We start from the raw sequence: 11,784 nt of genomic DNA on the forward strand, positions 1-11,784 counted from the left end.
CACATCCGGAGCGGCGGGTCCTGTGTTTAATTCCCATTCCTTTTACTCATCGCACCGGTATTTCCGACAGGAACACGCACAACTTCTGCGTGCTTCCAGCAGGTGGCGGAACGCTCCCAGGCAGCGCTCAGCCAGACGCAGCTGAGCGGTGCGGAGCTGTGCTCTCCAGTGTTCTTCTAACAAATTCGAACAGAAAGATACAGTGGTTTTTAGGTCTGAGGATGGAGTTGCAGGACCTGCGGGCTTTTCTTTCTTTTCCTTGGTGAAATCAGTTTTTTTAGGCACAAAGTCTTTGTGTATGCCTTACAAGGTTGAACAAAAAAAAGAAAAAAAGCAAAAAAATCCAACCCTTCACCCTCTCAAATGTTTGAATTAAGACACCGTTATGACAAATAGTTCTTAAGGATCATTTCTGGGGGGAAAAAGGTACCGTTTGGTACTACTTTTACCTTAATATAAGGAGAAGATTGCTGTCCCGTTTTTACTTGAACTAGTGACTCAAATATTCAGATATTTTAGGACCGCCAACTTTCCGAGCTTTTAGGGATTTAGTAGGGATTAGAACTGATGGTTTGAGGCTATGAACAAAACAACAGATACAAGAGGACGGAAAGCTGCTATCTTCACACAGACTTGAAGTGTGAGTAATCAGTTCTGTGTCACTCAGGAATGAAAATGCACCTCCACAGAATTTCTTCTTTAGCAAATCAAAGCAGCTGCGCCTGCAGACAGACAGCAGGCTGCCTTCAGCCTACTGACTCTCTTCTTCCAAAGAAACAGCCTGGCTATATTTGCTGTTGGCAGTGGAATCATTGGATCCAAAAGGGGCAAGTATGGGCTAAATAGCCCTGAATTTGGGTTAAAAAACATTAGGGAAAACACCAATATATTTTAACATAAATTGGAAGGAGGCATATATCCTGCTTAACACCAGAAATCACTGTGGTTGTTCTTTATTGATTTCCTCACTTGTTGGTAGCTTTCTAGCCTCTTAAAATAGACAAAATGAATAATATTTCAGGGCTGCTTTAAGACAGTACCTCCTTACTTGTCTCTTTCATGCAAAATGGAAGCACCCAGAAGCTAACTCGCTTTTCTTGACACCACATTAGCCTGGAGTTTCAAGGAGGATTCTATGGGTAGACCATGCTACATGCATTTAAAATAAACTAAACCAAACCTGTATGCTTCTGTATTTATTTTTCCAAGATATTTCAGCAGCCTGTCTCTGTGGAAACATATTTTTAACTTGTTTTCCTTTTGTGTGTGAGCACCAGCAGACAGTATACTGTAAATCTTTTTTCTCGCTGCGTACCCTGATCCTAATCCTTTAGAAACCAATTCCTATTCTGGAGGGTGATAGTGAAAGAAACTGTAGAAGAAAGGAAATGAGTGTTTCTGCCACTGAAGACTTGGAACTGTTGATTCAGAGGATGGAAGAAAATGGTAAAAAAAAGTTAAAATCAAAAAACAAACCCTGGGGATCTAATTTTCACCTTGGTTCTTCAAGAGTCATATTTTTATTGCTTTTCTTGGACCAGACTAATTAAGCTTTTCTGAATTCTCATTGTTGGCCCAGCCACTATTCAGTTTGAATGAAAGGTGATTACTCCAAATGCGCTGTATTCCACGTCCTGATAGTGTCTACTAAGAGTGCCCAGAAACACCATTAGAGGCAATCTAAAAATACTCGTAGCTGACTTGTTAAATGTTCTTTCTCTATAAAGGAGAAGTTCACTTTCAAAATATGATATGTGATATAATGTACAAATTATATGAAGAATCCTTCTGGCTTCCAAATATTCAAGCTCATATGTGTGTATGTGTATTAGTTGTACATATAACCTGGAAAGATAAGGGCTGGGAAATCCTACGTAGGTATCTAAAAAATATGGTAGGATGTACAGAAATAGATCTTGTGTGTTTGTCTAACTCTGAAAGAAACAGCAACAAAGGAAGAATAGCCTGATGGAGTATCGTGCCAGATGTTTTACAGATTACTCTGTATTCCATCATTCAATCTTTATTTAATCTTAGAGGACTGTGGTAATTCTAATACTGGAATAACCCAGTGGACTATGTATTTATTTGCAGCTTCTAGCCATGTCTGTTCCCAGCTGGCCAATTATTTATTATACTGTAAAGAAAAAAGTCCTCTTCACCCCATCTAGTTACCCAGTGCATGAAAATGGAGGACTTTATGATATTTATGCTAACAAAGGTCATTCCAGTACTCTTTTCATCTCAGGAAAAGGTGAAGATATGTAGGAGATTCATGACAGGCTTTGTACCAAAAGATGGAGGCTGGACCTGTGGGCAGAGAAGTCTTTGCTTCAATAGGATTAGTCACTGCTGTGCGTTGGTTGGTCCTACATCTGCAACGACCACAGGTTTTTAGATACCTGAGAGATCAGGAATGTTTGGAGCTCTTTCTTTGGACCACCATTTTGCTGAACAGGGAACTCCAGTAACATCTGATTAGTTCTGTTGGTGCTATATTTTCTGACAGAGTGCACTTTGCTGTCTTCTCAGATTTGTTTTTACTGTGCATGACTTAGTAAAAAGAATAGCCATGACATAAAGCTTGTTTAAGGAGAGGACAGGTCCTTAGTGCATTATGTAATGATGAGCTTAGGTCTTCAAAGTCATTTCATTTAAGACACGAGCTATAAAAGCAGAAAGAGGCAGTGGCTTGCATTTCAGCTGCCAAATTTTTCCAAATAGACATGTCCATTGCCAAAATTGTTCAGTCTTCATTCGGAAGAGCTAAGTGTGTATGTTTGTAACACAGTGCACACAGTGTTACTATAACATCAAACAAGCTTTCAACATTTGCAAGTGTTTTGAGCCTTACAATCAAGAGAGCACAGGGGGAGATCAGATGTGTGGGTTTTTTTAATAAATATCCTAAGAAACTTTCAATAATCTTTTGTTATCTGTTCTGCTGCACAGGCACATATGCACAGGGTGCTGTTTTCCTCTTAATGTGAAGTGCTTTCTTAGGTTAATGACTGAATATTTAAAATGAGAGTGTTCGTATTAAGTGCTTTGTTGTACCAACAGCAGAAGCCTCATTGAGTTAAATTGGTTTCGCTACATTATCTGTTGGATTAGGAACCCTGTTAAGAACTGATGTGAGAGCTTTTACTTTAACTTGAATAAATGCTTCCTTCTTGCCCAGAAACAAGACATGCTTATCTGTATATTAACCTTTTAATAGTGCTGTCACTGCAAGCATGTCTTTCAAACTAATGATGCAGCGTCTTGCTCTTCGTCTTGTGCCTTCTGTTTCTTTTCAACCTCTTTAGGTAGCAACAGCTATTTTTTAACATAAATCCAGCAGTCTGCATAAGAGCCCCACAGAAAGCACTCGTGAGTACAGAATGGTCCTTTCTCTTCTGTTGTCAAAGCCAAATGAGAATTTTATGAGCCCCTGGGTGCTGAAAAGGCAAGACTTCATTATGGGATGAAATCCCTGAGGTTATTTTGATTTTCCTTATAATGTCTTTTATCTTTCGGTTCAATAGCTGGAATGTCGACTTTGTCCGTTTTATAGGAGCTACAACTTCTATACAAACTATGCTTTATTAACACTTCACATTGAGTACTCTAATTTGATGAAAGGAATATAAATTCTTCCAGGTACATCTCTCATATATATATATATATATTTCCTTCCTGATATTAGTACAACCCATCCAAAGCTTGTTAGCCTTCCAGTGACATCAGATTGAGCTTACTTCTGTTTATTAAGTGTGCCATAAAAATAGAGTTGATTAGGGCGTTGTCCTCAGATATTAATAATGTATAATGGTTTTCAAATGGGAAAAAGACCCAAAAACTTGCAACAATCTCAAATGTACAGAAGCTTCAGTTTTATTCAAAATTCCAATAATTACACAATACTCCTGTACTAAAGTCCCTCCTGTAAAAGAATCTGAATGGCATCTGCTTTATTTCTGGCTTTGGAAATATATTTCATAAACTATAACTTCACAATGGAGGTGTTCTGTCTTGTGCTGCTCTGCAAGTGCAGCAGCAGGAACACCTGTTCTCCCCTCTGAGTCACCTCATTCCTGGAGTGGACACAACTGCCACGTGTAGTCTCACATTCTGACTTCCTGAAATATTCTGAGTTTTCCTCCCCCCCCCTTTTTTTATGCTTATGTCTACAGCATTGTGACTGCCTAGCATTCTGGCTTCAGTTTTGGTGTTATTTCTTTGTTTTGTTTTGCCCTGGGTTGTGGTTTTGGTGGTTTTTGTTGTTAGGTTTGTGGATTTTTTTGAGAGGAAGACCATAGCCACCCTTTGCCTTATCACTCACAAATAGCTGTGCACCTTGAAGATCTGCAGTCAAATACAGAAAAATGCATTGAATAAACCTTTTGAAGAAGCCAGCAGGGTGTGCAGCCGGTGACTGGCACCCAGGTGGAGAAGCAGCTAATTTTGTCCAATAACCCCCTGTGATTACCTCAGTTGACTTCAGGGTAAGGAGTTGTGTCAGGTGCACAACTACAAACTATTACTGCTGAAGTAATTAGATTAGACATTGCCTTTAGAATGTCTGCAGCCACTTTCTCACTAATTACCCTAAATAACCAGCCGCTGTACACTACAGGGACCAGGTCACTCTTTTTTCCTGTTCTGTAATAGCTTTAATCCCAAAATCATGGATTACTTTATGGTTTACATTCCATAAGAACTTGCTACCACTATTTTCTCTGCTGTATCTAGTCAGCCATTTCCCTTTTAGCTGTAGTTACTTACCCTGAAAGGCAATGATAATAGCTAGAGAAGCTGGCTGGATTCAGAAAGGAGCCCTGATTACCTTCACGTATAATGAGAGATGCACAATTTTATTAGCTTTCTGAGTAAGATGAAATTGAATGTTTAATTCAGTGTGTAAGACTCAGGAACTATGGTAAATAGCAGCACACAAGCACTGTTTGAGTGCACACACCTAGTTGGAGCCTGACAGTTTCTGTGTTTCTCAAAAGGAATTTGTTTCTGTAGATCTCAAAGACTTAGTAAAGAAATGAGTATAATTATACCCATTTTGCAGATGATGCAATGAAATGACTCCAGGAAGGCTCATCCCCACGTCAGTGGCAAGAGCTTAGTGCAAAATCCAGGTGCCTCAGTCCAGGGCCAGACTGATAAGAACTTTCTGGAAAAAATATAGCTGGATGATGGTTTGCACCTTCCAGCACATGGCTGGCAAGAAGTGTTTCCATTAGAACAGAAATCATCCACGTGATCCTCAGCCTGACTTATGATGGATCATAGTTCATATTATAGTTCAGTATCATTAATTTTTCTTCAGTGCATTCTCTTGCCTCAGTGATATTGAGCAAATCTCTTTTGAAGTTATAAATTTGTGTTAGAATGCTCTTTCAGTTCTGGTCATATGAAATTGAGCCGTGTGTCACAGGTAGGTAAGGTGGGAGGGATATGTGAGCCAATGCTTGCTTCCTCCTCATTGCAATTCCATCTGTCACTCATCAGCCATGCCCATCTTCCAAGCTCTTCTCTCATTTACAGCTTGTGTCCTGTTTCATCTTGCACCTCCCCTTGCTCCCTTCCAGAGCTTTCAGCCATCTCCTTAGCCTCTCTCATTCCCTCCCTCTGTCATGTAATATTTTCTGTTGCATCTTCTTTCTCTAGGTTTGGGACAACCTTTCTCTTTCAAGGCACCAGAATCCCCCCAAAAAAGAAGAAAAAAAAATCCAAAAAAGTGTCTTAAATACGTCTGTTGTTTTAATCTATATCCCAATCTATTTACTGTTCTTTTTTGATAGAGATTAATTATGAAACTTGTATTTGTTGTGAATACTGCCTTCATTTGCCCGGATCCCTGGAGTTACTCACAGAACAAAGTGTTATTTGTATGAGTAGGTGAGAGAATCCAGTATTGAATTAAGGAGTGTGTCTGAGTTCTCATACATTTCACTGTCAAATAAAGGAAGTGAAGAAGCCTAACATTATGTCAGCCACTGAATAAAAACTGCAAAAATATCCAAAGCTGGATGGATCAATGACTTAAAGCCATTGATGACATCTTTGAACTTCACTCAGCTATTTAGTGCCAGATGCAAAAAGGAGATTTTCAGAGGCACGTAGGGCAGACTGTCACTGAAACTAATAGAAGAAATTCTAAAATCCTTTCTGAAAATGGAGTTTGAGTTTCTTCATTACCAAGCACCTCTGAAATTGTTAGTGATCCAATGCAGAAAGGCTGAGCTTTCCCTGTTTCTGAATCACTTTTGCTTGCTTTGGGGCACACTGAAGTACCGAAGGTTGCTATGCTTGAGTGTTAAATCTTTCATTAGCTTAGATCTGAAATGTAATGCTTTCATTATTAACAATTCAGTAGAACTCTATGTAGTGTATTTTATTTCATGCTGTGACTAAGAGCACTGAAATGTTTTCAATACTTTATCTAAGACAAAGGAAAATTCAATAAACCCCCACTCACTTCTATTTTTACTTTTATCATGGGATTTTTGTGATTAAAATTGCCAACTTTGCCACTTGCATTGAAGTTAGACCATTCCACAGAAAATCACTTGTGTGGAAGCTGGGAATTAGCTGTTCCACTATGAAAAATGAAATGCTCTGAGTGTGAGAGGCTAAACCTTCATTACTTACCAACGCTTCAGGTGGAGACAAAACATGGTAGTTCAAGATTTAAACTTCTGCAGTTATGTACATATGAAATGTTTTCTCATGGTAAGAGAGGAAACAAAAGGAGCTGGGATGTTGAGCAGAGTACAGTTCTTAATATGTCAAATCAGATTGGTAACAAACTGTTTTTCTTGCTGCTTTAGTAGGAATTGATTGCAGGAGTTTCTTGACCAGAAATGTCTCAAGGTCATTGGAAAATGTTTTGAGAAGAGATGGTACAGCACAGTTTCAGCAAGGACTGTTTAGTGTGTAGGTACTGTTCAATGCTGAGCTCTTCACAAAGTTCTGGGCTTTTTACATTGTGTAGGCAACCCAGTATATAACATTGACTGCTGCAAAGGCTGCTGGGAACACTGCTCTGGCATATATATCGATGGTGTCAGCATCAATGGGCTTAAAGAGGGATTTCAGACCGCTCTTTTTGTCCAGTTTCATCTCTTGCTGCTGTTTAGTCTCTCCAGTCTCTATTTCTATTGTGCCATATGATCCAGGCAGACTTCTGGGGATTCGGTGGTGCCTGTTGGAAATGGCCAGTTCCTGGTTCACACCAGCTATGGAGAGGGAGAACAGAACAATGGCATTCTTCACGTTTATCTGCAAAGGAAAGAGGAAAATATATAACAGCAATTTATAGCAATTTATACTTCATCCAAACTATCCGTGGTACTGACATGGTGAAATATATGAGAGTGATAAATGGTATTTATCATTTGCTTTGGCAGAAAGACCTCTGAAAGCTTCTGTGCTACCACATCTGAGCTCTAAATATATTTTTGAAGTACAAGTCTTGAGACAGACTTTGCATCCCTTCTTATTTGTTCTCCTTTATTCTCTATTTCCCATCTTAAATACAGCAACCAATCATGCAAGGATATGTTGCAGTCAGTGCAGTGCTAACCGTGCATTGACAATTACATTCAATTGTTTGCTATAATAACATGACAAAAGAATCAGAGAATTGGAAAGGGTGTTAGATAATGTAATCTAGGCTTTGTTTTCCTATTAAAAGCTGGACCTGATGGCCTTTCAAGGTCCATTCCAACCCGGGCTGTTCTATAATAGCATTTCTATAAAAAAAATTTACTTCCATAAGGAGAAAACTTTGCAATGCAGAGCCATTGCTTTTGCAGATCTTTTCACACTACTTGGCTTACTGACCTCTCCACTCTGCCTTCTCGCTTTGATCTTGTTCTTCTGCTTTTTCATGTAGTCAGCATTGAAATGTGCAAAAGCATATTCTACCAGTGCAGCGAAGACAAACACATAGCATATCCAGAAGTAAACATCAAGTGCCTTGATGGCAGATGCTCGTGGAAGCGAAGAGCGGGCACTGACCATCAGTGTAGTCATTGTAAGAACAGTAGTTATGCCTGCAGCGTGGTATGAGAAAGCTCCTTTAGGTTTCATGACACACCTTAATGAGCACATTTACCAATCTGAAACTGAGGAACACTTTTCACAGCAGAAGACCCTTAATAGTATGGTTTCTGATTTTCCAAATGGGATTTAAAGAGTTTGTAAGGACTGTACATTTGTATGACTAAGGCAGCTTTGAACATCTTATCTTTGGTTTTCTTCTGGTTCTGGATAAAAACCAGAAGACTTACACTCAAAAACTTTTGGGTCTGGACTTGCGGCCCTTACTCAGGCAAGCAGACTAACAAGCTCAAGGAGCATCTTTTTGTCACGGTCTCAGTTTCTCCAGATCAGTTCTTTTATATGACTGCCTTACCTTTAGGTGTCTGTGTTCTTTATTGAGGTAACTGTTTTGATAGCATGACAGAAATTAAAGCAGGCAGGAAATATTTTAAAGGACACTCTCTTCCACAAACTTAAACACAGTATTCATAAATGCATCTGAATGGAAAACCATGCGTTAGAGAGCATAGTTACACCATCAACATACCCTTTCCTGTTAGATCCCCATGCTGTCTGTCTTACCTAATGACACCCTGGCAGGCACAGCTGACTGACTGATCCAGAAGGACACCCAGGACATGGCCACTAGTAAGATGGAAGGGACGTAGGACTGAATGATGTAAACACCTCGATTTCGTCGAAGGTGGAAGTGGAGACTCAGCCTGGGAAACTGACCTGCTGACAAAAAGTGGAGGCAAAGAAAGATTCCGACACTGTGAGCTGCAGTTCAACTGATATGCAAAAGAGATGCAGATTTACGTTCTTAAACAAAATTCTTTTGGCCAGGGATCACAAAAAGCTTTTATGAATCTTTTTTGATTAGTCCTCATAAACTCTGCATGAGGGTTTATGCAGTTCTCATCAGCACAGTTAGCTAAGAATAGGTCAAATGATTTGTCTCAGGTCATATCAATGCCAGATCTGAAAATAAAATCATGAGTCTTCTCAAATAACAGTATTGCTTCAAAATGTGTACTGTCTTATCATCTGCTGTAGAAAGTCCTCCAGATACTAAATTTAGATTTTTTAAAAGGCCAAGTTAATTTCAAACTCAAAAAAGAGCTTAGAGGAGATGTGCAGCATAAATGAGGATCTGAATACATGAAAGAGGATGAAAAATCAGCAGGAAAAAAATGACTCCAATCTTTTACAAACATTGCAATAAAGCCAGTGATATACATACACACCACTGACTTCTACTGGGTGGAATTAGAATGATTTGACTGTATGTCATAAGCCTCATAACATTAGGTCTAATGGAAATTTTCCTTACCCAAAGTTGCAAATTATGTCAGGAAAATTTTGTTATACCTTATCAAGCACTGTCTGACTATTCCATGCAGTATTTTCTCAAGCATATAGAGCTTGCTATATATATGCTATAGTGACCACCTGAAAGCAAAAGGTTACCATTTTTTGCAAACATGAACTACAGAAAATTCCTGACAGATTGTTTAAATTAGTTACTGAGGAGGAGGGATTCTCTATTATGGAAATAGATTTTTCTGTATGAAAAGAATAGCAGATACTGTCCCTGAATTGAAGACAGATCCTGTTACCAGATTTGAAGTTCATCAGTTCTGTTGTAAACTGGTAATTAGTAATTGTGAATTGAGCAAGCTGCAGCTTATCCAGCCCATGGATCTCATCCTGGTTTTCTGACCAGTGGTAGACAATGTCCTCTGAAGAGTAACCATCTGCCAAAAGAAAGCAGATTAAATGCAAAGCTTGGGGAAGAAATTAAGAACCTAGAGGGCTCATTGTGGAAGTGCTGTAATTCCTCTGCTACACTGATTTTCATTGGTCCCATTGCAAACATGCTGTGATTCAGTCTGGATAATTCACTATCCTGGCAACATCAATGTTTCCAGGATCCCATCAGGGGTAGCTTTCCTACAGGGAGAATAATCCGAGTTGATTTGCACTGACTAACAATATGTGGTATGGCACAGTGCACTTCAGTGTCATGAGAAATGTCCATGTGCCTGCTCACAAGAGCAGAATAACTGCTGTTGTAGTGCTCAAACTAGGCTACCTGCTCCAGTTAGGGAACAGCAGCTTAGCACAGACCCATGTCCATCCTCAAATGAAGTAGCTAGCTTCACAGTCACCATGTTTATCAGGCTATTAATTGCTGTAGTTTGGCATGGGTGCCAGCTGGAAGAGAGGCACAGGGTACCAGGGATGGGAGAGGTGGATGGGAGATGCATGAATGAATTTATGTAACATGCAAATCCATAGGAAATCAATTTTTGCTGGTGTTTTGCTACAAAACCACTTTGTTTCTTTAAAGAATCTTGCTTTTTACTTTTTTGTTGCACTGACATCAAAATCCTCAAATTCAATTAAAAAAAAACCTCAACCACCACCAAAATTCCCTGCAGAAGGAAAGAACTGATTGCTGGTTCAGTGTCTGCTGCCTCTACATTTGGTGATTACATAAGTAAAACTGTAGATTGCTATTTTTGACAGGATAAAATGGTATTGTGGTTAATTGCCTAGAAAACAAAGTCAGGGCTAAAAAATGAAAAACAGAATCTTAAATCAATAGGGCAATGCTTCTGCTTAGAAACCACTACTCGTATCTAGAGCCCTGAGCTCCTCTAGATTCCAAAATATGCATTCATTCTTCACTCACCTTTTTGAGCACAAATGAATTTAAGCCAGTCTCTGAAATATTCTGATTGATTTTTGTGTAACAGATGGCTATGCAAAGGTTAGGCACAATCACATACATTAAAAATAGGGAATTCTTTCTTTTTCCTGTGCTTTTTTTTTTTTGGTCTATTTTTCACAAAGGAAAAATAGCACACCAAATTTTGCCCGTGGGCTTCTTTACGTCTTGCTGGGCTTGATGGAAACCTCAGTAATGCTAGTGAAAAGACTGTCACAATGCCACTAGGCTTTACATAAAACACAAAGTTCTGGACATTTGTTTTCAGCAGGACTGCAGGTTGTTCAGCTTCACTGAATTAAATCCCACATCTTTAAACTGGAGCTGAACGAGTGTAAAAAAGTCCATCACCTGGCACATAGAGTAAGGGATGTGTGTTTGTACCCTTTTTACCCATTACATTTCACTGATTAAAGCAGAATCACTCCAGTAAGTTCCCTAAGCTAAGAACCATACATGCAGGCTTTAAGCAAAATACAGGTTAGATGAGATGCTGTACTCAGCCCTTACAGCTCTCCAAGTCCAACATGCATTCCTGCTCATCCATTGGGTACTTGGAGAGGTCCATGTCACATGCCACCGTTGAGGTAATTCTGTCCAAAGCAAAATGAACACCAGTTAGTGGCATGCAGACAGAGCTGTGCACTTGCTTTTTCCTCGGAATTCAGAGACTAAATGGAAAACGTTGAAAACATTACTAATACAACAAAACTATTTTCAAAAGACTTGCAGCAACTGTCTTTGCTAAGTATATGTGAAACACAGAAGTTTGGGGCTGGGAAGTGAAGAAAAATCAGATGCTTCAATGACTTCTGATGACAAAAAAGACTTTTCTGAGTCAAGTCTGCTCCCTTCCATTGTCCCTGAGTTCATTTCTTCCTTCAGGATGGCTTTGAACATAGAAGTGTACACATATCCATTTTTAGAATTATAATAGTTACTGAGTTCAGGAAAAGCACTCTTCCAAAGTGAAAAATACTTTCTTTGATTTAAATTAATAATTATTT

The 11,784-nt window shown here is 39.1% G+C and overlaps 1 protein-coding gene across 1 annotated transcript; it reads right to left on the bottom strand.

Moving 5' to 3' along the window:
• Positions 1-1,481: 1,481 nt before the first annotated feature.
• Positions 1,482-11,391, bottom strand: GABRD (gamma-aminobutyric acid type A receptor delta subunit). Its single transcript, XM_010722823.2, has 5 exons — positions 11,288-11,391; positions 9,663-9,800; positions 8,626-8,778; positions 7,843-8,054; positions 1,482-7,278 (listed from the first exon to the last, which is right to left on the bottom strand). Exons 1-5 carry the CDS (start codon positions 11,343-11,345, stop codon positions 6,979-6,981), a joined length of 861 nt encoding a protein of 286 aa, XP_010721125.1. The 5' UTR covers positions 11,346-11,391; the 3' UTR covers positions 1,482-6,978.
• Between the last annotated feature and the right edge of the window lie 393 nt (positions 11,392-11,784).

Source organism: Meleagris gallopavo, chromosome 23, assembly GCF_000146605.3.
Source record: "Meleagris gallopavo isolate NT-WF06-2002-E0010 breed Aviagen turkey brand Nicholas breeding stock chromosome 23, Turkey_5.1, whole genome shotgun sequence".
NCBI lineage: Eukaryota > Metazoa > Chordata > Aves > Galliformes > Phasianidae > Meleagris > Meleagris gallopavo.

What these genes read in the sequence shown, in the direction of transcription:
- GABRD (XM_010722823.2), bottom strand. Translation starts at nt 11,345, where the DNA reads ATGGACCTCTCCAAGTACCCAATGGATGAGCAGGAATGCATGTTGGAC. An exon ending in CATGTTGGACTTGGAGAGCT is followed by an intron (nt 9,801 to 11,287) that starts GTAAGGGCTGAG and finishes TTCTTTTGGCAG; the next exon opens with ATGGTTACTCTTCAGAGGAC. An exon ending in CGAGAAGGCAGAGTGGAGAG is followed by an intron (nt 7,279 to 7,842) that starts GTCAGTAAGCCA and finishes TTTCCTTTGCAG; the next exon opens with ATAAACGTGAAGAATGCCAT.